Here is a 16629-nt window from a genome sequence, read left to right as displayed (position 1 = left end):
GAACTTTCAGCCTTCAACCTTATTGAAAGAAGAATGGCAACTCTTTCTCGTAATTTGGCTGGAATAGTTCTTCCCCATGATTATTTTGGCAATCACCTTGATTCTTCTGGGAAGACAATCAACCAAGAACTGGAGGTAGAAAACTTCCAAAAAGTGGCTGACGTTTTATCTCAAGTTTGTGATAAAACCGTCATCAACGGTTACCTGGCTAGTTGCTGGGCAGTACCAGTTGGGAAAGCATATAAAGTAGAAAAAAATTGCCAGCAATCGCGATACTGTCTAAAAATTTTGAAATGCCAGGACAAGTCATGTTGTTCATTGTTTGAAACAAATTGGCTGAATACCATTCCCAAACGTTTCATTCTATTTCTGGCCATCTACGAGTACTGCGAGAACGGTTACAAAGCGATGGAACCGTCTCGATATTTTAAAAACGTATCAAACCATTCAAACTTTGCACCTCTGACGCATAGGTTTTTGCTAAGAGATATACTTACAGAAGGCTTAAAGTACAAAAATATACCATTTGATCTGTATTGTCCTTCGTTAGAAGCAGAGTTCATGCCTGTTTTCCATAGCATATTCAATTTATTTAAGACATCATTTGTGGATATATAAAAAGCTAAAAAAAAATACTCGCGACACGAATCCTATCTAAATAATTTTTCTTTTCTTTTGTTAACAAATGCCCGTTTTTTAGTTAAGTACAGAAAGATCTCTAACTAAAAATGTTGATCTTTTTTGTATTTAATGTTTTTAAAACTATTTATTTGGAAGGGTAGGGGTTTTTTTACTTTTTTAATAAATAACGCAAAGGTACGCAGAGAGGGAGGGGGTGGTTAAAAGCGTTCAAGTGCGTTCAAAGGGGGAGAGGGGGTCCAAAATCATTGATTTTACTGCGTACGTACTCTATGGATGTCCCCATACATCGTGGACTGTTTTTATTTTCTTTGTAAACAACGGACTTTGCCTTCCATTGTTCTTTTCCAGAATTTTTTTTCTTCTCTAAACTTCCTCGGTATATTTTCGTTTTTTCACTTGAAAAGTAGTTTAGTACATGCTATTTATGACACTGAGACATAAACTTAAAAATTTCAAATTGTGACTGCCGTTTTTCCCCCGAGTGGTCTTTAAACGGTTGTATAAGGTTTCTTTTCGCTAGTAAAACTGGTGGTGCAACGTGGCAATAGAATTTGAGTTTTTTTTGTAACAATGAAAGTTATGCTCTTAAAAATATTTAAAAACTGCTGACATCAAGAAATGTATTGCACCCAAAATATAAAGAATGACCACAAATTCAGCGAGACAAAAGTTCTAGCTTCTAGAATTTTATTTTCATTTTCTGGAAATGAAGAAATGTTTCTGCTACCTTAAGAGTTTTTTAATTATTACTACTATTTTTTTTTTAAACGAAAATGGAACAGTTTCTATTAGTTATCTTAAATCTAGGTTGCGTGGACTTGTTTTTCAAATTAACGATTCAAATGTTGATTAATTTAAAGCGAATGTCTTCTGGAACTTAAATAACCATTCATTTAAGAACGTGCGACAAATTCCAACATGAATTACCATTGTTAAGTTTCAGCCTCAGGATTTATCCCGTTATTCAGCTAAATTAATAGAAATGTTTCCTGGGCGGTTGTTTTCGCTGCATTCGTTTTTTCGACGTTAGTAAATTTAAAATGGAATGAGAGAGATATTTGCTTATTTGTGATAGTTCGTGTGTGTGTGTGTGTGTGGGGGGGGGGGGGGAGGGGGGACCTAAGAAGAAACTTGTTAAATTATTTAAAATAGAAAAAAGTTCTCATCAAAATTATTTCAGACGTGTTGTCGAATAATCATCACATAACCACCTTCATCATCTTTTAACAAAAACAACACACGCAACTTGTTAAAGGCACGCAACACACGCAACTTGTTAAAGTGTGCATAACTTATTTATCACTTGGCACGCAACACACGCAACTTGTTAAAGTGTGCATAACTTATTTATCAACAAATTCTTCTGACTGGAATTCAACATATACAATTTTGGCATTTCTATAAGTCACATTCCAGCTAACAATTCCTTAGAAGATTTATTTGATATTTTGAACACTGCAGCATGACTCATCAAAACATTTGAATTTCATTTTAAATTTAAAAATTATGTCTGATTATATTTTATAAATTTCCTTTTTTTGCCCATTTGTTTGTTTGTTTCCCTAACAATAATAACTAAACATTATTAATTATTATTAACATCTACCGAACGAACTTAAAAAAAAAAAAAAAAAAAAAAAAAGAAAATTTACTGACGGAATGAAATTTTCCCAAAAGTTGTCGAGCGAAGCACTTTAACGAGTATTAAATAATTTAAAATTCATCAATCCAAGTATATGGAAACCATATATATACAATTTATGAAACCAACGTATATAGAAACCATAAATAATTTTTGTTGTTGCGCAACTTTTAAACCATATAAATATGTGAACAGTTATGCATAATTATTCTTGAGCAAAAATTTGGATCCTAAGGTACTTCAGAGGAAGAAGCAAACTGTTGTAAACAGAAGAAGTAAAAAATTTCCCAAAAGTGGCGAGGTAAGTTAAAAAAATATACTCCTTAACGTAAAATATTTAAGTATATCAAAATATTGAAAAGCTCCTTAACGAATGGGTAACACACACTTGATGATTTAATGAAAACAGAAAAAATATTGTTTGGGTGGATGAAAGAAAAGTTTGTAACGCTTTTTCTAATTTGCGACATTTTATCTTTAAGTCAAAAGTTTTGTTCTCGATCATTCTTAAGATTTTTTTCTCTGCACACTAAAAAATTATGCTGTTATATTTAACAAAAATATAACAGCATTGGGACACGATATAACAGCATTAATGGCGTTATCTTGTATTGTTATGGTGTTATTATGCTGTTTTTTTTTTCACTTATGTTGTTATATTTTTATAAATAACAGCAAAAATAACAGTAAAATGCTGTTATTTAAATATAAATAACAGCAAAATGCTGTTATATCGTTATCCAATGGCGTTATATTTGGTGTTATATTCAAAAACCAAGCTAACGGCATAATATGCCGTTATATATTTTTTTACACGTTTTGTCTTTATCCATGGATAAAAACAAAGCGTGTAAAAAAATTACTTGCAAGTAAGATAAAAAACTAATCATTAATACATTATCTATATATAATATAATTAATAGCAGTTATTTGATCTATTAAACAATATGAGTTCTTTCAATGCAATTATTACTAGTAAGGCATAATATATATCTTATAAAATATTTTTAATATATCCAATGACATTTTGATATAATTGTAAAAAAGACACCATAAATATTCCTTGTAAAAATAATTTTAGATCAATGAACTTCTAATAAATCTGTTTATTTTAAGTAACCGCTTAAACCAAGGATTAGGTGTCATATTTTTAATGACGTGTCAATTATCAAAAATTTATAAAATCAGTTTATTATTTTTGTAATTTCAAAAAAAAGCTTTATATCCCTTAATCGTTAGGCATAAAAAAGTTAAATATAAAATGAAATATTTTATAAAAAATTTAAAGAATTACTTAATTAAAAAAAGTTAACTGTTTATACATGTAATATAAGAGTAAGTCTTCTTTGATTTTTTTTCGAAACATTCATTTAGTAACATTTCTTGGAAAAGGCCCATTAGTTGTGAAAAAGAAGACGGATAAGAGAGGTCTAACAAGTAGTAAATGCAAACAATAACGCATAAAACTTCTTTAATCGTCCGTATATCTGTGTTGATCATTTCGCATCCTGATCTACTACGAACGCCATATTGTGTTGCGTTATAAAGCACTTGCGGACCATACTTTGCAGGTATCTTCAACTCATCGAGCAGATCGTCAGACTTAATGAAATATATTCAAACTTTAATTATAAAAATTTCTACAAATATAATTTAATAGGTATTTTCCAAATAGTTTAAAAGATTTCGTTGTAACAGATTAAAATTTATAAAATCTTTTCTTATAACACCAGATTTCATTTTAATTTTTTCAGCTACTATTTCATGAATTTTATTCTTTCAGCTTTTAATCTATTTTTGCATTTTAATTAAGGTATTGTATAATTATTTTAATTTCTTTTATAATAAGTTTATACTGAAATGAAATAAATATTTATGCAAATATTATTCCCAAATAAATATTTGTAATAAACAAATAAATTCTACATTAAGTAGATTATTTAACACAAAAATAATGTAGACATTTTCATAAATTCATTATTTGAAATCATTAAACAGAATTCATAAAATATTTCATTTTACTTACTTCAGATTTCTTAAACAAGACATCCTTTGCTTTTTTTGAACCTATTTTACATTGTAAATCAAGCAAACTTTCAAGGTGATTCGAAGATCCTGCAAATGCTTTATTAACAAAAATTGTACATGCTTCTTCAATAAAACTATACTGTGGGTAAAGGCGCTTAAACTCAGCAATTATTAAACATGGAGCCAGTGACAATCGAAGCGGGAGTTTTTCATATATTTTTGGTTTAAAAAGATTTCTATTCAAAATTGCAAGAACATTGATAGATGGTTTTGTTTTTGTTATTTCATTCTAAAAAATATAAAAATAAAAATATTGTAAATTCAAAAATAAGCAATGGTGCACATAATCAATTAACCAACCAAAAATTGTTTATCATAAAATCGTTTAAAATAACATGATATGGCGCATGGTGCTAAGGTGGGTATAACACATGTTATAAAATTACTTGATATATTATACATTAAACAATTTTTTAAAGTATTTTTGATTGTGAAAAAGTATTAATTAGTAAAAAAAACTATATAATAGTTACTAATTATATAATATTTACTAATTCAGTAAAATATTTCAAGTATTGATTATCATATTGCTGTTCCAATTAAGTTAGCATAATAAATAAATTAAAAATATAACCTCAACTTCAAGAAGAAGCTGATCTTCTGAAAGTACTGGTTCAGCTGTGGATATTGAATCCATAATATATGGAGACTTTTTAGGTTTTGAAACCTGTTGAAATTGTCTAATTGCTTTTCCATTTGGATGACTTTTAGACCAACGTTGTTGCCTAATTATGTTTGATACCTGGGTTAGAAGTGAATCCTAGGAGAATTTATTTTTCAAAACTATATCATTTAAGGGTACATAAACAAATACTTATTTCATACAACAGCAACAAAACATGTATGTGTCATAAACACACCTAAAAAAATATAGCAGTGCCATGAGATTGTAAATAATTTTTAAAACAATTCTTACCCAGTGTTCCAAGCAGTTTGGAAAATTAAAACGAAGTGTTGACTTAAGTTTAGAAAAAAACTCTCTCCGAACCCATGCATCATTGTCTGAAGGAAGGGCAACATGACAATACTGAAGAATGCTACTTTTTAACTCCTTTTTCAAAATATCATTTGTTGAGACATTGTTTAAGAAGTTCAAAGATGATGTACTAAAAAAAGTCCTCAGGTGAGCAACTTCATCTGAATCAAAAGGAACTGTTGAAATCTGAAAAAACATTAACACAATAAAATGTTTGACATAATAAATATTACAGCAAAGTGTGTGATATATTAGCTAAATCATAGTGGGGCGATTGTTTAAATGGTTTTTGAGACTTAGAATTTAGGGTGTTTCATGGTGGCATATTAAAAATCAGAGCTTATTATAAGCAACATACATTAAATAATATTACATTGTTTACAATAAGGTTTAGATAAATTTTTTAATATAAATTTTATATAATTTGTAATTAAATGTCACAACTATTTATATTGTGTATAAAAGAATCATGTTAGAAAATGTTCATATCTTTTTAAGAACATTATTTGTGATTTTTATTGCAACATATTTATTGTGTTGTTGTGTCATGTCAAAATGCCAACATTTATGAAAGTTTAATAGCCAAAAAATAAAATAAAATGCAAGAGTTATACAATAGATTTCAGTATTTCAAACCAAATTTTCTGAACATACAAAAAAGGATATAATATATGTTAAAATCTGAATTTCCTTTGAATCTTTATTCAAACAATATTTTCACATTTTAAATGTGTTTCTGCTGTAAAAATAAAAAATATAATAAAATTAACAAATTTTTATTATGTACTTTAAAATATAAACTTATAAACATATATTAAAAAAACTTAGATTTGGCACTGCTAAAGGAAAAATACTGATTCTGCCATTCACAGAACTTGAAGAATTAGAATATTGTATGACGCACCAAGGAAATATCAAAGTATCTGGATAAATAAGAACTTGTTCAGAAGATTCACAACATATCAAATATGCTGAGTGCGCTTGTACTATAAGTTTAGAGCATTTAAAAGCACGCTTGTCATTTTCTGATGATATTGAAAGGATTTTGTAGAATATCAACTTTTCTTCATGTAGGCATGAAATGATATCATTAATCTTGTAAATTATGCCATTTACTTTAGCAGAAATAATAGAGCCTTTTTTGAACTTCAACTCGTCCACTTGTCCATATACATCACCACGTCTTTCTCCAGCTGCATTAAAAAAATTGCTTGTGGTATTAACAACCATCATTTTACATGCTGAAAAGGGAATGTTCTTGAAATTAAAGTGTCGAAAATTCTTCACAACCTGATGTTTTCTTTCATAAGCCATACACATATGTTCCCGTAGAGCCCCAAACCGTTCAGCTTGAGCAGGGTAGTGAATAAGAAAGTGTAACTTCGGAATGAATTTATCAGGATACAAATACAAAAATAAGCAATGATGATCTTGAATTAACGCTTTTAAATCAGATAAAAAAAGGGGGGTAACAACAGGAGACAAGCACAGCTGAAGCACCTGAATAATTTTTGACAAACAAATGAAATGAACATCTGTTTGACCCATGCGTTCTAAGACAAAAAATGATATCACACGAGAAAGGGTCAATGTTTGGCCACTGCCAAAACTACCATGAATCTTTATTGAGGAATGAATCATATTAGGCTTTTCAATACCATTACCATAGCTAAACCGCTGCAGCCAATCATTTATTTCTTGCAAAGTAAAAAAATTGTTCTGAATGGCGTACAACAAAAATAACTCTAACTGAAGTGGAATGAGACCTTCTAACAAATCATGCATAGGATCAAATAAAAGCTGTTTTGTCACATCAAATCCTGGAATGTTTGACAGTATACTTTTTGAAACAACGCCGTAGTATTTGGACCATTTTAACTTATCAGCTTTGATTAAACCAGAGTTTAGTTCATTTAAACGTATCATATGTTCAGGAGCATTGCGAATACTGCATTCTTCATGGTTAGAAAAATCTTTCATTTGTTGTCTGGTTGAGTTACAACTTCTGCAACAACGCAATGTCTTTTCACTAAAACCTTCTTTAAAACCTCCAATTGCATTTGCAGAAAGAGAGTCTCCTGAGAAGTATACTACTTCAACTGTAATTTTTTTGGGAACACCCTTAACTTTAATTACCATTCCATTTTTCAGCTGGCTTATCGAAGAAATAAAATCACTGAAAAGATTACTGTAAAAATTTTTATCTTTTACCCATTTAGTTAAAGTAAAAATTAACGGAAAGATAGTAGACATTCTACCGCGATACAATGAAGGGATATTTAAAATTTGAAAGTAAAATACAAACATTTTTTGCTTTTTACGCGCCTTTCCTAAAGGATTTGTTATTCCAAGGTCATCACAATATATTCCAATTTTCATGTGGTTTGTGTCCCCATTCACTGCTGTAAAGTTACTAATTTCTTGAGATTGTAATAGGAAAGACAATATTTCAATGAAAGGAATAAAACAACCTTGGTTATTCAGAGCAATCACTTTTGCGGTTGGAATCTGTAAATAATTCTTGTAATACTTTTCCCGTAAATATTGTGTTGACAGTTTATCACAAGTTGCTTTTAAAGCCTCTATGTCAACATTCAATACAGAAAGCATTTCCTTTAAATTACTGAAAATTATGTTTAAAACATTTTGAGCACATCTGTGCTTTCCTTGTAAATGTAATGCCAAAGCTCCTAAATAATCTTCGTTAATTTTTGTAGTACCAATTTCAACCACAAACTCGTTTTCTACTTCATTTTCAGTAGTACAGGTATTGACCTGGTTAATGGAACATTTTTTGGAATGTTTCAGGAATCCTGAAAGACTTTTAAAATTTGACAAACAAATTTCACAAAAAACGGCTGCTTGGTTGCCATGCAGTTTTAAGTGATGAAGCATAAAACTATAAGTTGTAGTTTTACAATAACAAACAGAACAGTTATAGTTTATTACCTTTCGTGGTGTCGGGGGTGTTTTCAGATCTGATGAAGATAGTTGTCTCACTGGAGGCTGAACAACATTTACACTACATTCTTCAGCCATATATTGTTTTTCAGAAATCAGATTTATATTCTTTGATGGTACCACAAAATCTACATAATCATTTAAAATGGATGAAAATTGGCATAATGGTGATGATTGAGCTGTGTCAGTTTTATTTAAATTAGATAAAAGACCAACTTGTTGAGTGTTGGAAATATCAACAAGTTGTGGAGCTTGAATCGTAAGCAGGGTTGGCAAAAAAACCCAACCCAAAAAAACCCAACCCAAAAAAACCCAAAAAAACCCACCTTAAAAAAACCCAAAAAAACCCAAAAAAACCCAAAGATATTTGGGTTTTTTTAAAAATATCTTTTTTTACAACAGATTCTTAGCTTTTATAAACCCTATATTGTAAATAATATTGGATTTATTATTATGAAATATATATGTATATTATACTTTTTAGTTTAAACTCCTTACAGAATAATCCATAATATGATTAATCTTTTGTATAGCTGGTTGGGGTTATACAGAAAAAATTATTAGGGAAATTAGTTTAACGCCTAAAAAGAAAAAGAAAAATCAATGAAGATTACAAACTATATTTCATTAAGTTTCAAAAGCTTAACAAAATGATTGGCCATTGATGTTTACCAATCAAATTCTTCGCCTCTCAAATGTCTGTATATCCGAACAAGCTTTTCAGCTCTATCGCTCCCTAACCTATTTCTTAACTTGCTCCACACAATACCAAAAGTAGAAAACACTCTTTCTATGGAGCCAGTGCTTGCAGGACAACTATGAAGAGATTGAAAAAATTTTGCAAACCCTTCTGGCAGTGGTAAAGATTTTTGATGCAGCCTTTGCTTCAAATCTATTATACCCCACCATCTTTCACTTGAAATTGTAGAAATAAAGTTATCGTTGAACATGTGTGGTGGAAAGGTAGTTGTGACTTTTAGCCTGAAATCATAGTATCCAGCCACGTATTCATTGTGCCTATCACTTAGCCAAGCTTCTGCAGCAGCTTCTTGTTCAATGCTTAAAGATTTTCCTAAAATTAAAGAATATTGTATTCCTGCTTTATATATTAAAAATGAGAAATGTAAATATATGGATATTATGTCATAAATTGTGTCTGTAGTCTAGAATCAACTAATGTCTTATGTAAGTTATATAAGTTAAAATAATGTAGTTTTAAGTTTTTTCTTTCAATTTTTGGGTTAGATTTGGTTGCCATGCCTTGGTATTTAATATCAGTCAAATTTGCCAAAAAATGAAAAGGTTCCATTGCTTCATCAAATTTTAACTTAATTTCCATATAATATGGCTTCAGGTCTTCATCCTTCAGGAGAGATAACCAAACTTCACATGCATCTGACAATGATGTTGAGTCACTTTGTAGCTATAAATATAACTTCTTTTTTTAAATATCTTTGCAAATATTTTAATAGTATATTGAAGCCATAGTTTAAAATATTTTAATGAATAACAATTTTGCTTTACATATCTACCTTATCTAAAGCTATCTCACATTTCTCCAGTTGAATTAGAAGATTTTTAGCTTCTCTGAAAATTCCAGCATTATCTATAATTTTCTTGATATTATGTTTAATATCACCTTCATGCTTCTCTATAATATCAAGGTAGTAGTTATAATTTTTAATATAAGTTTTTAAACAGTCTACTTGAGAGTTCCATCGTGTATCATTAGGAAGTTGCGGCATAACTCCATTCCTATCATCCAAAAGCCATCCCTGAAATTAAGAACTAGTTTAATTAGTTGATATATTAACATAATTCACTGAATAAAAAAGTACAAAAAAATTAAACTGTAAAATTAAAATAATATATTATAAACAATATTTACTCACACGTGGTTGGTGATGGTTTCGGAAGTATTTGTTCACTTCAATTAAATGTGCCAGAAAATTTGGTGTCACATGATTCTCAACTAAATTTAAGTAATGAGCTGAGCATCCATATGTAAGTAACAACGGATATTCCTCTTTAAGAACTTCTTTCATCTTTTTCATTTTGTTTTCATTATCTGTACAAATGGCAAATACCTGTTGGAAGTAGAGAAATATTCTTATATTTTTAGTTAATTTAAATTAAAGTAAATACTATGTACATAAATACTGTATTCAGTATTATTATACTTACATCTTGCTCATAAACCTTCTTGATGTGTTTTATTGCTTGAATGGCTAATTGAGCACAATATTCTGAAGTTTTTTTTTCACTTCCTGCATCTATAGCGGAGATTAAATATGGGGTCTTTCCATTATGTACACTGTGAGCAATAATTGGATCATTTCTGACACTGCTCCAACCATCTTGTATCAATGTAATAGTACTCCTATTATTTGCAAATTCACTTTTCATAGATTCAACTACTTCATCGTTCACTTTATCCAGTAACTCTCCTGAAAGTTTCTTCCGGTTCGGAGGATCATAACCAGGTCTCAAAAAATTAACACAATTTTTAAATTCTCTATTTTCTACAGCATTAAATGGAATATTGCATGCAAAAAAAAATTTGGCAACTTGCAAGTCAAAAACATCCTTCTGGTCTGAGTTTGTTCTTGAAATGTAGCTTTCTATTAACTTTTGTTTTTTATATGGGGTTGGTGTTGAACCAGAGTAGCTACTCCCAAAGACACCAGAAGTGCTTGATGCTTCAAAAGATTCTGAAGTAACTGGGCTAACAAAATTACACAACAAGTTTACAGATGTCTGAGATGATACTTGGCCATCATTTAAAATAAAATTCTTATTTCGTTCTGTAACATCAGCAGATGGGTTTTTTTTTTTACATTTTTTAAAATGAATTCTGATTCTTTCTATTTTTTGGCTATTAATAATTTCATTGCAATAATTGCACTGGCACTGCAGTATTACTTTTCCAGAAACAGTTTTTGATAACTTAGTCACATCATTCCATTCATCTGCAAGCTTTCTTCCAGATCCAGGAGCCATAATATATGTTCTTATTAAAAAATGTTTTTTTTTCTGAAAATCAATTCTATTATGATTAAAATATAAATAAATAATGTCAACTAGTTAATAAATCAGGAAATTCTGAAACACTTTGCAGTTTTAAAAGTGATAACATAACAAAAGTCATAACATAACAACATATTCTCCTAGACTAGTCCAGGAGCTCCAAAATATGTTAGAGACTTAAGGTACTTTGGTAATAAAAATAAGAACATATAGGGTAAATGAACTATAAATTTAGAAATTTAACTTTCCTTTCTGGAAATTTTTATTTCGTATAAACGGTCAGTTTTGAAAAAACCCAAAAAAACCCATAAAACCCAAAAAAAACCAAAAAAACCCATTTGGGTTGGGTTTTTTTAAAAAACCCAGGGTTTTTTCCAACCCTGATCGTAAGCTCTAAATTTTGTTCATTGAGAAGAGCAGCAAAACTACTAGCAGTTACTTTACAACCGTTCCACTTGATTTCTTCAATCATGGGCAAATTAAAGGTTTCACGAGCTAAAACATAAAATAGTGTAAATATAACTTGATATTATTGAAAATTGTCTTTTACATATCTACTAATTCAAATTATCATACTAAAAAAGGAGTGACAAATTTTTTGGTGCTATAATTTTATTCTAACAGTTTGAAAAAAGTAACAAAGTATTTTTAGATTTTGATTTGAGATGATACTACGATTAGGACATTTGACTTTATAATAACATGTTAACATGTTATTATAAAAGCAAGTAAAGTTTCCTAGTGCTACTATAAAATTATTTCGAATCAAAATTTAACATAACATATAATATAAAATTAGCATGTTATTTAGTTATATTAAGATGCATGAGCATTTTCTAATTATAATTTTCAATTTAAATTAAAAATCGTTAATGATACGGTGAATTAAAATGATAAAATTTTTAGTCTAAATAAAATAAAATATACCTACCAGATGCACAAAATTCTAAAAAATTACTGGCAATAACTATTTCAGCATTTTCTTTAAAATTAACTTTAATTGCTTTCATTTTTATTTACTTTTTACTTTTATCAGCTCGTGCTAACGCTTTAGAAACTAATTTGGCAGTTTCAAAACATCTTATTTAAATATGCCAAAATGTGGCAGCATTGCAGTGATATTTTGCTGATATATTTGCTGTCACGTGTGTGACATTAAATATAACAGCAAGTATAAATGCAAAACTATCAGTAAAAATAACAGCAAAAATCTTTAAATATAACACCATAACATAACAGCATAATATAACAGCAAATATAACACCATTATAACGCCAAAATTGTTTGGTCTCCAATTATATCTTTGGATCCGTGAATATAACAGCATTAATAACGGTATTATAGAATCTGCGTACATAAATGCTGTTATAATGCCGTTAGTTTTTTTAGTGTGTGGAGAAATCAGAATTTAAACTTAACTAATTTAAGGAAAAATGTAATTAAGACACTAAAATTGATGCAACTCCTATGAAGGTCACTATACTTTTATTTATATGAAAAAGATGACATTTTTATTTTTACTTAAAGCATAATGAAGATGAGCTGCTTTATCTTGGCTTTTCTGTTGATTGTTAACTTTGATGTAATCACTGGAGATAAAAAAAAAGTAAGTACCATAATCTTTCTTAATCTTTCATAAACTTTTAATCTATTTGTTTTAAACTCAGCATCAGCATTTGTTTTTTCCCCTAAAAACTAATAATAACGATTTAAGTACAAATTTCTATTTGAATAAAATCGAATTTAAAATAATTTTTACATGTTAGACATACAAAGTCATAAGAAAAATATTGCCATCCCTCACATATCTTAAACCAATTTGTTTCAAAGCTTCAAGACGTTGCGTAAAATTGCTATTCGGTTAAGTACGTTAAGCTAATTTTTCAAAAATAACCAATCTGAACGAATACAAACTTATCACGCAAAAACCCTTTTGAAAGCATAAGAATTTCTAATTTAGTAAACTTCAGCAAATTTGACTTACTTTAGAAGATTGAAATAGAAGTTTGTACTTAACTTATTATTATAAACGATTAAAATATAAAAACCAAACGCAGATACTTTTTCTAATTCATCATTCATCTTTGTTGTTCTTTTACAAACTGTTGTAACGATTTAATGATATAATTAAATCTATAACATTTAAATTATTTTAATTACTAGAAGAAGGTCAAGGAGATTCCAAAAGTAAGTTATTTTCTTTCTCCTTTTAAGAGTTTTTTAAATTATTTTTTCTGGTTAAAGAATATTTACGAAACAGGTGTATATGACAAATAAAATGATAACCACTGCAAGTAGTATGTGGAATAACCGATTTCTGTTTACGGTTAACATACCGTTGTCAATTATTATAAAAACTCGTAAAAACAACGAATGAAAACGTGGAATTTTAAATTTAAAAAAAGTAAAATCAGAGTTTTATAATTAAAAAAAAACAACAAGATAATACATTTTGAATTTCAATCAAATTCTAGCAGCAAAAAACTACGAATGTTCGTTGGTGGTGCTTTTAACGATGCCCCACGCAGATTCTGATTGTGATAATAAGTTACATTTAATAAAGTAAAATACGTCTTATAAGAGTGAAATTTATTTATTTTTTTTTTTTGCAAGTTTTTATTTTTCACAAAAGCTCGTCATCATATTTTTAAAAAATAAATAGATGATAAAAGTTATACTTTTAAACCTAATCGAACCCTTTAAAAAAATTGAATTCCGTTTTTAGAATCAGGACATAGTGAATCAATAAAGCCATCGAGATCTGGTAAGTCAAACTATTTTCTTTTTAATATTAAAAGAAAAAACGAAAATATTATTTTATCTTGGAGTTTTGATAGCAAAAATACTACTTTTTTTTTTAACTTTAAATTTCCTGAACTTTAAATCGAGAAAATTCAATCAAAGTTTTTTTTTTTTTTAGTTGAGGGAAAAAGATCTGATTCAATCAGACCATCGAAATCCAGTAGAAGTTTTTTTTTTAATTAGTTGTTATTGTTTTTATATTTTTCGATGTGATATTTTTTTTACATTTATTTCTATGATTTCTTCAAATTTTATTTTAGTCCAGGTTCAAATAACATTACAGAAACGAGAAAACGAGACAAATTTTTTTTGATAAAATTTTTTACCCAGATTAATGTTTCGTTTTTATCTTCTTAAAAAAACTTATGTTTATTTGCTTGAGAACATGACTTCTTTTAGAGGTCTTATAGGTACAGGACATTCAGTTTTATACACAGGTTTAAAAAACTTAGTCACATTTTTTCCCATATCTTGCTTAGCTCAATGGAGTTTTGATAGCCAAAATACCATTTTTCTAAACTTTATATTTTTCAAAAAAATTCAATCAAAATTTTTTTTTTTTTTTTTAGTTCAGGGAAATAGATCTGATTCAATCAGACCATCCAAATCCAGTAAGAAGTTTTTTTTTAATCAGATGTTATTGTTTTTATATTTTTCGATGTGTTTTTTTTGTACATTTATTTCTATAACAACATTGCAGAAACAAAAACGAGACAAACTTTTTTTGATAAAATTTTTTACCCAGATCAATTTTTCGTTTTTTTTTTTCTTAAATAACATAAATTTATTTTTATTTTTAGTCTAGGTTCAAGCGTCAGCATCCAAAGGTAGTTTTACTCTATCATTAAATAAAATCTAAACATTTGAAATTTAAATTTGAATCAGGATGAAGCAGTTTCAGTTAAAGATGAAGTTATTCATATACATTTTTTTTTTCTAGCTCGTAAAGACAGTCATCATCCTAAACATTAAAGCACTCATTATTTAGACAGTCATCCTTAAGAAGACAGTGATCATTAAGAAGACAATAGTTGTTAGGCTTGCATCTCATCATTTTTATTTATTACGCGTTTATTATCTAATATTTGATTAATATTTATTCGCACGTTACATGTAAATGCAGGATATTTATCAATAATAAATCGAGCAGAACAATTTTCCGTTTTCTTTCTTACTCCGAGGAACTATACTTATTGTTACTTAGTACCACAAGGTCCGAAATAATTAATAAAGTACAACAAAATATATTTTTTTACTTTTTCTCCATCTCTCATACACTCCCCGAACACCCTTCCCACCTCCTTCCTTTCCTCCCGTACCTCTTTCTCCTTCAACAACAAACCAATAATTTTATATAGCATCATCCTCATGAAAATTCTTATGATGAAATCAGTGCTAAGCCAATAATCCAAACACAGTTTAAGTTTAAAAAAAAACCTTATTGAAGCCATCCAAAGATTTAATATAGTTATCCGTATCACTATCAATAATATAAATTATTCAGCTCATTCATTCATTTTGTAGAACTGACATCAACGAAAATAAAATGTCATACATTTTTTTATTTGTCATTTTAATCGATAAGACTATTAATAAATTCTTTCTTGCACTTTATATTCTGGAATATCAAAATGAATAGTTCTGTGGCCGAACGGAAATGAGTATCTTGAAAAATAGTTCTGTGGCCGAACGGAAATAAGTATCAATGACAATTTTCTTTTTGGTTGATTTCTTAAAAATAGAAATGAAATGATAATAGATATAGATAGGATATTTGTTGATAATGAGTTCCTATTGGTATCCTTGTCTCTTGCCAGAATGTTTCCACTTCATACATTGTTTGAGATGAGTCTATGTTTTTTTTATTCCCTTTGATTTTGCTGAGAGCTTCAAAAGCTCGTGGCGGGATGAAGTTCAGTTACTACATTGGAATAACAAGAAAAATTAAATGATTTTTTTTCTTGACCAGACTTCTTCATAACGTCACAAAGCCATAACAAACATATTATTTTAAAGAGCATTCAGATTATTCTTCTATAACTGTTGGGTAACATCAAATCACCCGGTCCATTTAGCCATACTTTTTAACTTTTGAAAACGGATCTAAAAATGTAAAAAGCCTCTGAAATAGAGAGTTTTAGGATAAACGTAGCAGAACGTTTTTGGAAGAACAAAGCTGAAAATTTTTAGATGAACAATGTCACTTTAAGATTTATTTTACTATTTTTTTTTTTTATCTTTTTAATTGATTTTAAATATCATTACCTGAACTGACGTAACAGCTAAATATTGAAATAGTTTTTAATTTTACAAAACAAATATTTCTACTATTTTTTTTTATTGTAACTTTATAAATGAATCCAAAAAGATTTGTCATCAGGTTTAAAGGACATTTTCGAAGTAGACACAAGCTTAATCAGCCTCATGAGAAATGTGCTACTTTTTTTTGTAAAAACAAGGAATTATTTTTTTTTTGTTTGATTAGTTAAAC

The 16629-nt window shown here is 28.6% G+C and overlaps 3 protein-coding genes and 1 long non-coding RNA gene across 4 annotated transcripts; 1 reads left to right on the top strand and 3 right to left on the bottom strand.

The window, feature by feature from the left end:
* The first annotated feature begins 2437 nt into the window (after positions 1 to 2437).
* Positions 2438 to 15293, top strand: LOC149882545 (uncharacterized). Its single transcript, XR_016456218.1, has 7 exons — positions 2438 to 2585; positions 12864 to 12942; positions 14064 to 14100; positions 14257 to 14298; positions 14708 to 14749; positions 14939 to 14965; positions 15079 to 15293. It is a non-coding gene; the product is annotated as an uncharacterized LOC149882545 (long non-coding RNA).
* Positions 3050 to 8636, bottom strand: LOC149882548 (uncharacterized; the record flags this gene model as incomplete). The annotated part of the gene is made up of 5 exons (XM_090099756.1): positions 3050 to 3886; positions 4311 to 4601; positions 4947 to 5132; positions 5289 to 5534; positions 8298 to 8636. Coding segments are annotated over 5 exons (1356 nt in total), but the record flags the coding sequence as incomplete, so codon positions are not given.
* Positions 8914 to 11351, bottom strand: LOC149882547 (uncharacterized). The gene is made up of 5 exons (XM_090099758.1): positions 10494 to 11351; positions 10202 to 10396; positions 9842 to 10084; positions 9570 to 9732; positions 8914 to 9381 (listed from the first exon to the last, which is right to left on the bottom strand). The coding sequence occupies exons 1-5, from the start codon at positions 11307 to 11309 to the stop codon at positions 8978 to 8980; spliced, it is 1821 nt and encodes a 606-aa protein (XP_089955884.1). The 5' UTR covers positions 11310 to 11351; the 3' UTR covers positions 8914 to 8977.
* Positions 11592 to 13197, bottom strand: LOC149882546 (uncharacterized). The gene is made up of 2 exons (XM_090099757.1): positions 12268 to 13197; positions 11592 to 11831 (listed from the first exon to the last, which is right to left on the bottom strand). The coding sequence occupies exons 1-2, from the start codon at positions 12344 to 12346 to the stop codon at positions 11599 to 11601; spliced, it is 312 nt and encodes a 103-aa protein (XP_089955883.1). The 5' UTR covers positions 12347 to 13197; the 3' UTR covers positions 11592 to 11598.
* Positions 15294 to 16629: the final 1336 nt, after the last annotated feature.

The sequence above is a fragment of the Hydra viridissima genome, unplaced genomic scaffold, assembly GCF_058129835.1.
Source record: "Hydra viridissima isolate aposymbiotic clone 2 unplaced genomic scaffold, HvirCarnegie_v1 scaffold_10, whole genome shotgun sequence".
Classification (NCBI taxonomy): domain Eukaryota; kingdom Metazoa; phylum Cnidaria; class Hydrozoa; order Anthoathecata; family Hydridae; genus Hydra; species Hydra viridissima.
Note: the sequence above shows the minus strand (reverse complement) of the source record. Positions and strands in the feature narration are given on the sequence as shown.

Bases quoted from the DNA above. Each gene is read 5' to 3' on its own strand.
- LOC149882547 (XM_090099758.1), bottom strand. From the start codon at position 11,309: ATGGCTCCTGGATCTGGAAGAAAGCTTGCAGATGAATGGAATGATGTG. The intron at 10,397-10,493 runs GTAAGTATAATA...TACTTCCAACAG, and splicing joins AGAAGGTTTATGAGCAAGAT to GTATTTGCCATTTGTACAGA. The intron at 10,085-10,201 runs GTGAGTAAATAT...TCTTAATTTCAG, and splicing joins GAAACCATCACCAACCACGT to GGATGGCTTTTGGATGATAG.
- LOC149882546 (XM_090099757.1), bottom strand. From the start codon at position 12,346: ATGAAAGCAATTAAAGTTAATTTTAAAGAAAATGCTGAAATAGTTATT. The intron at 11,832-12,267 runs GTAGGTATATTT...TTTATGTTTTAG, and splicing joins TTTAGAATTTTGTGCATCTG to CTCGTGAAACCTTTAATTTG.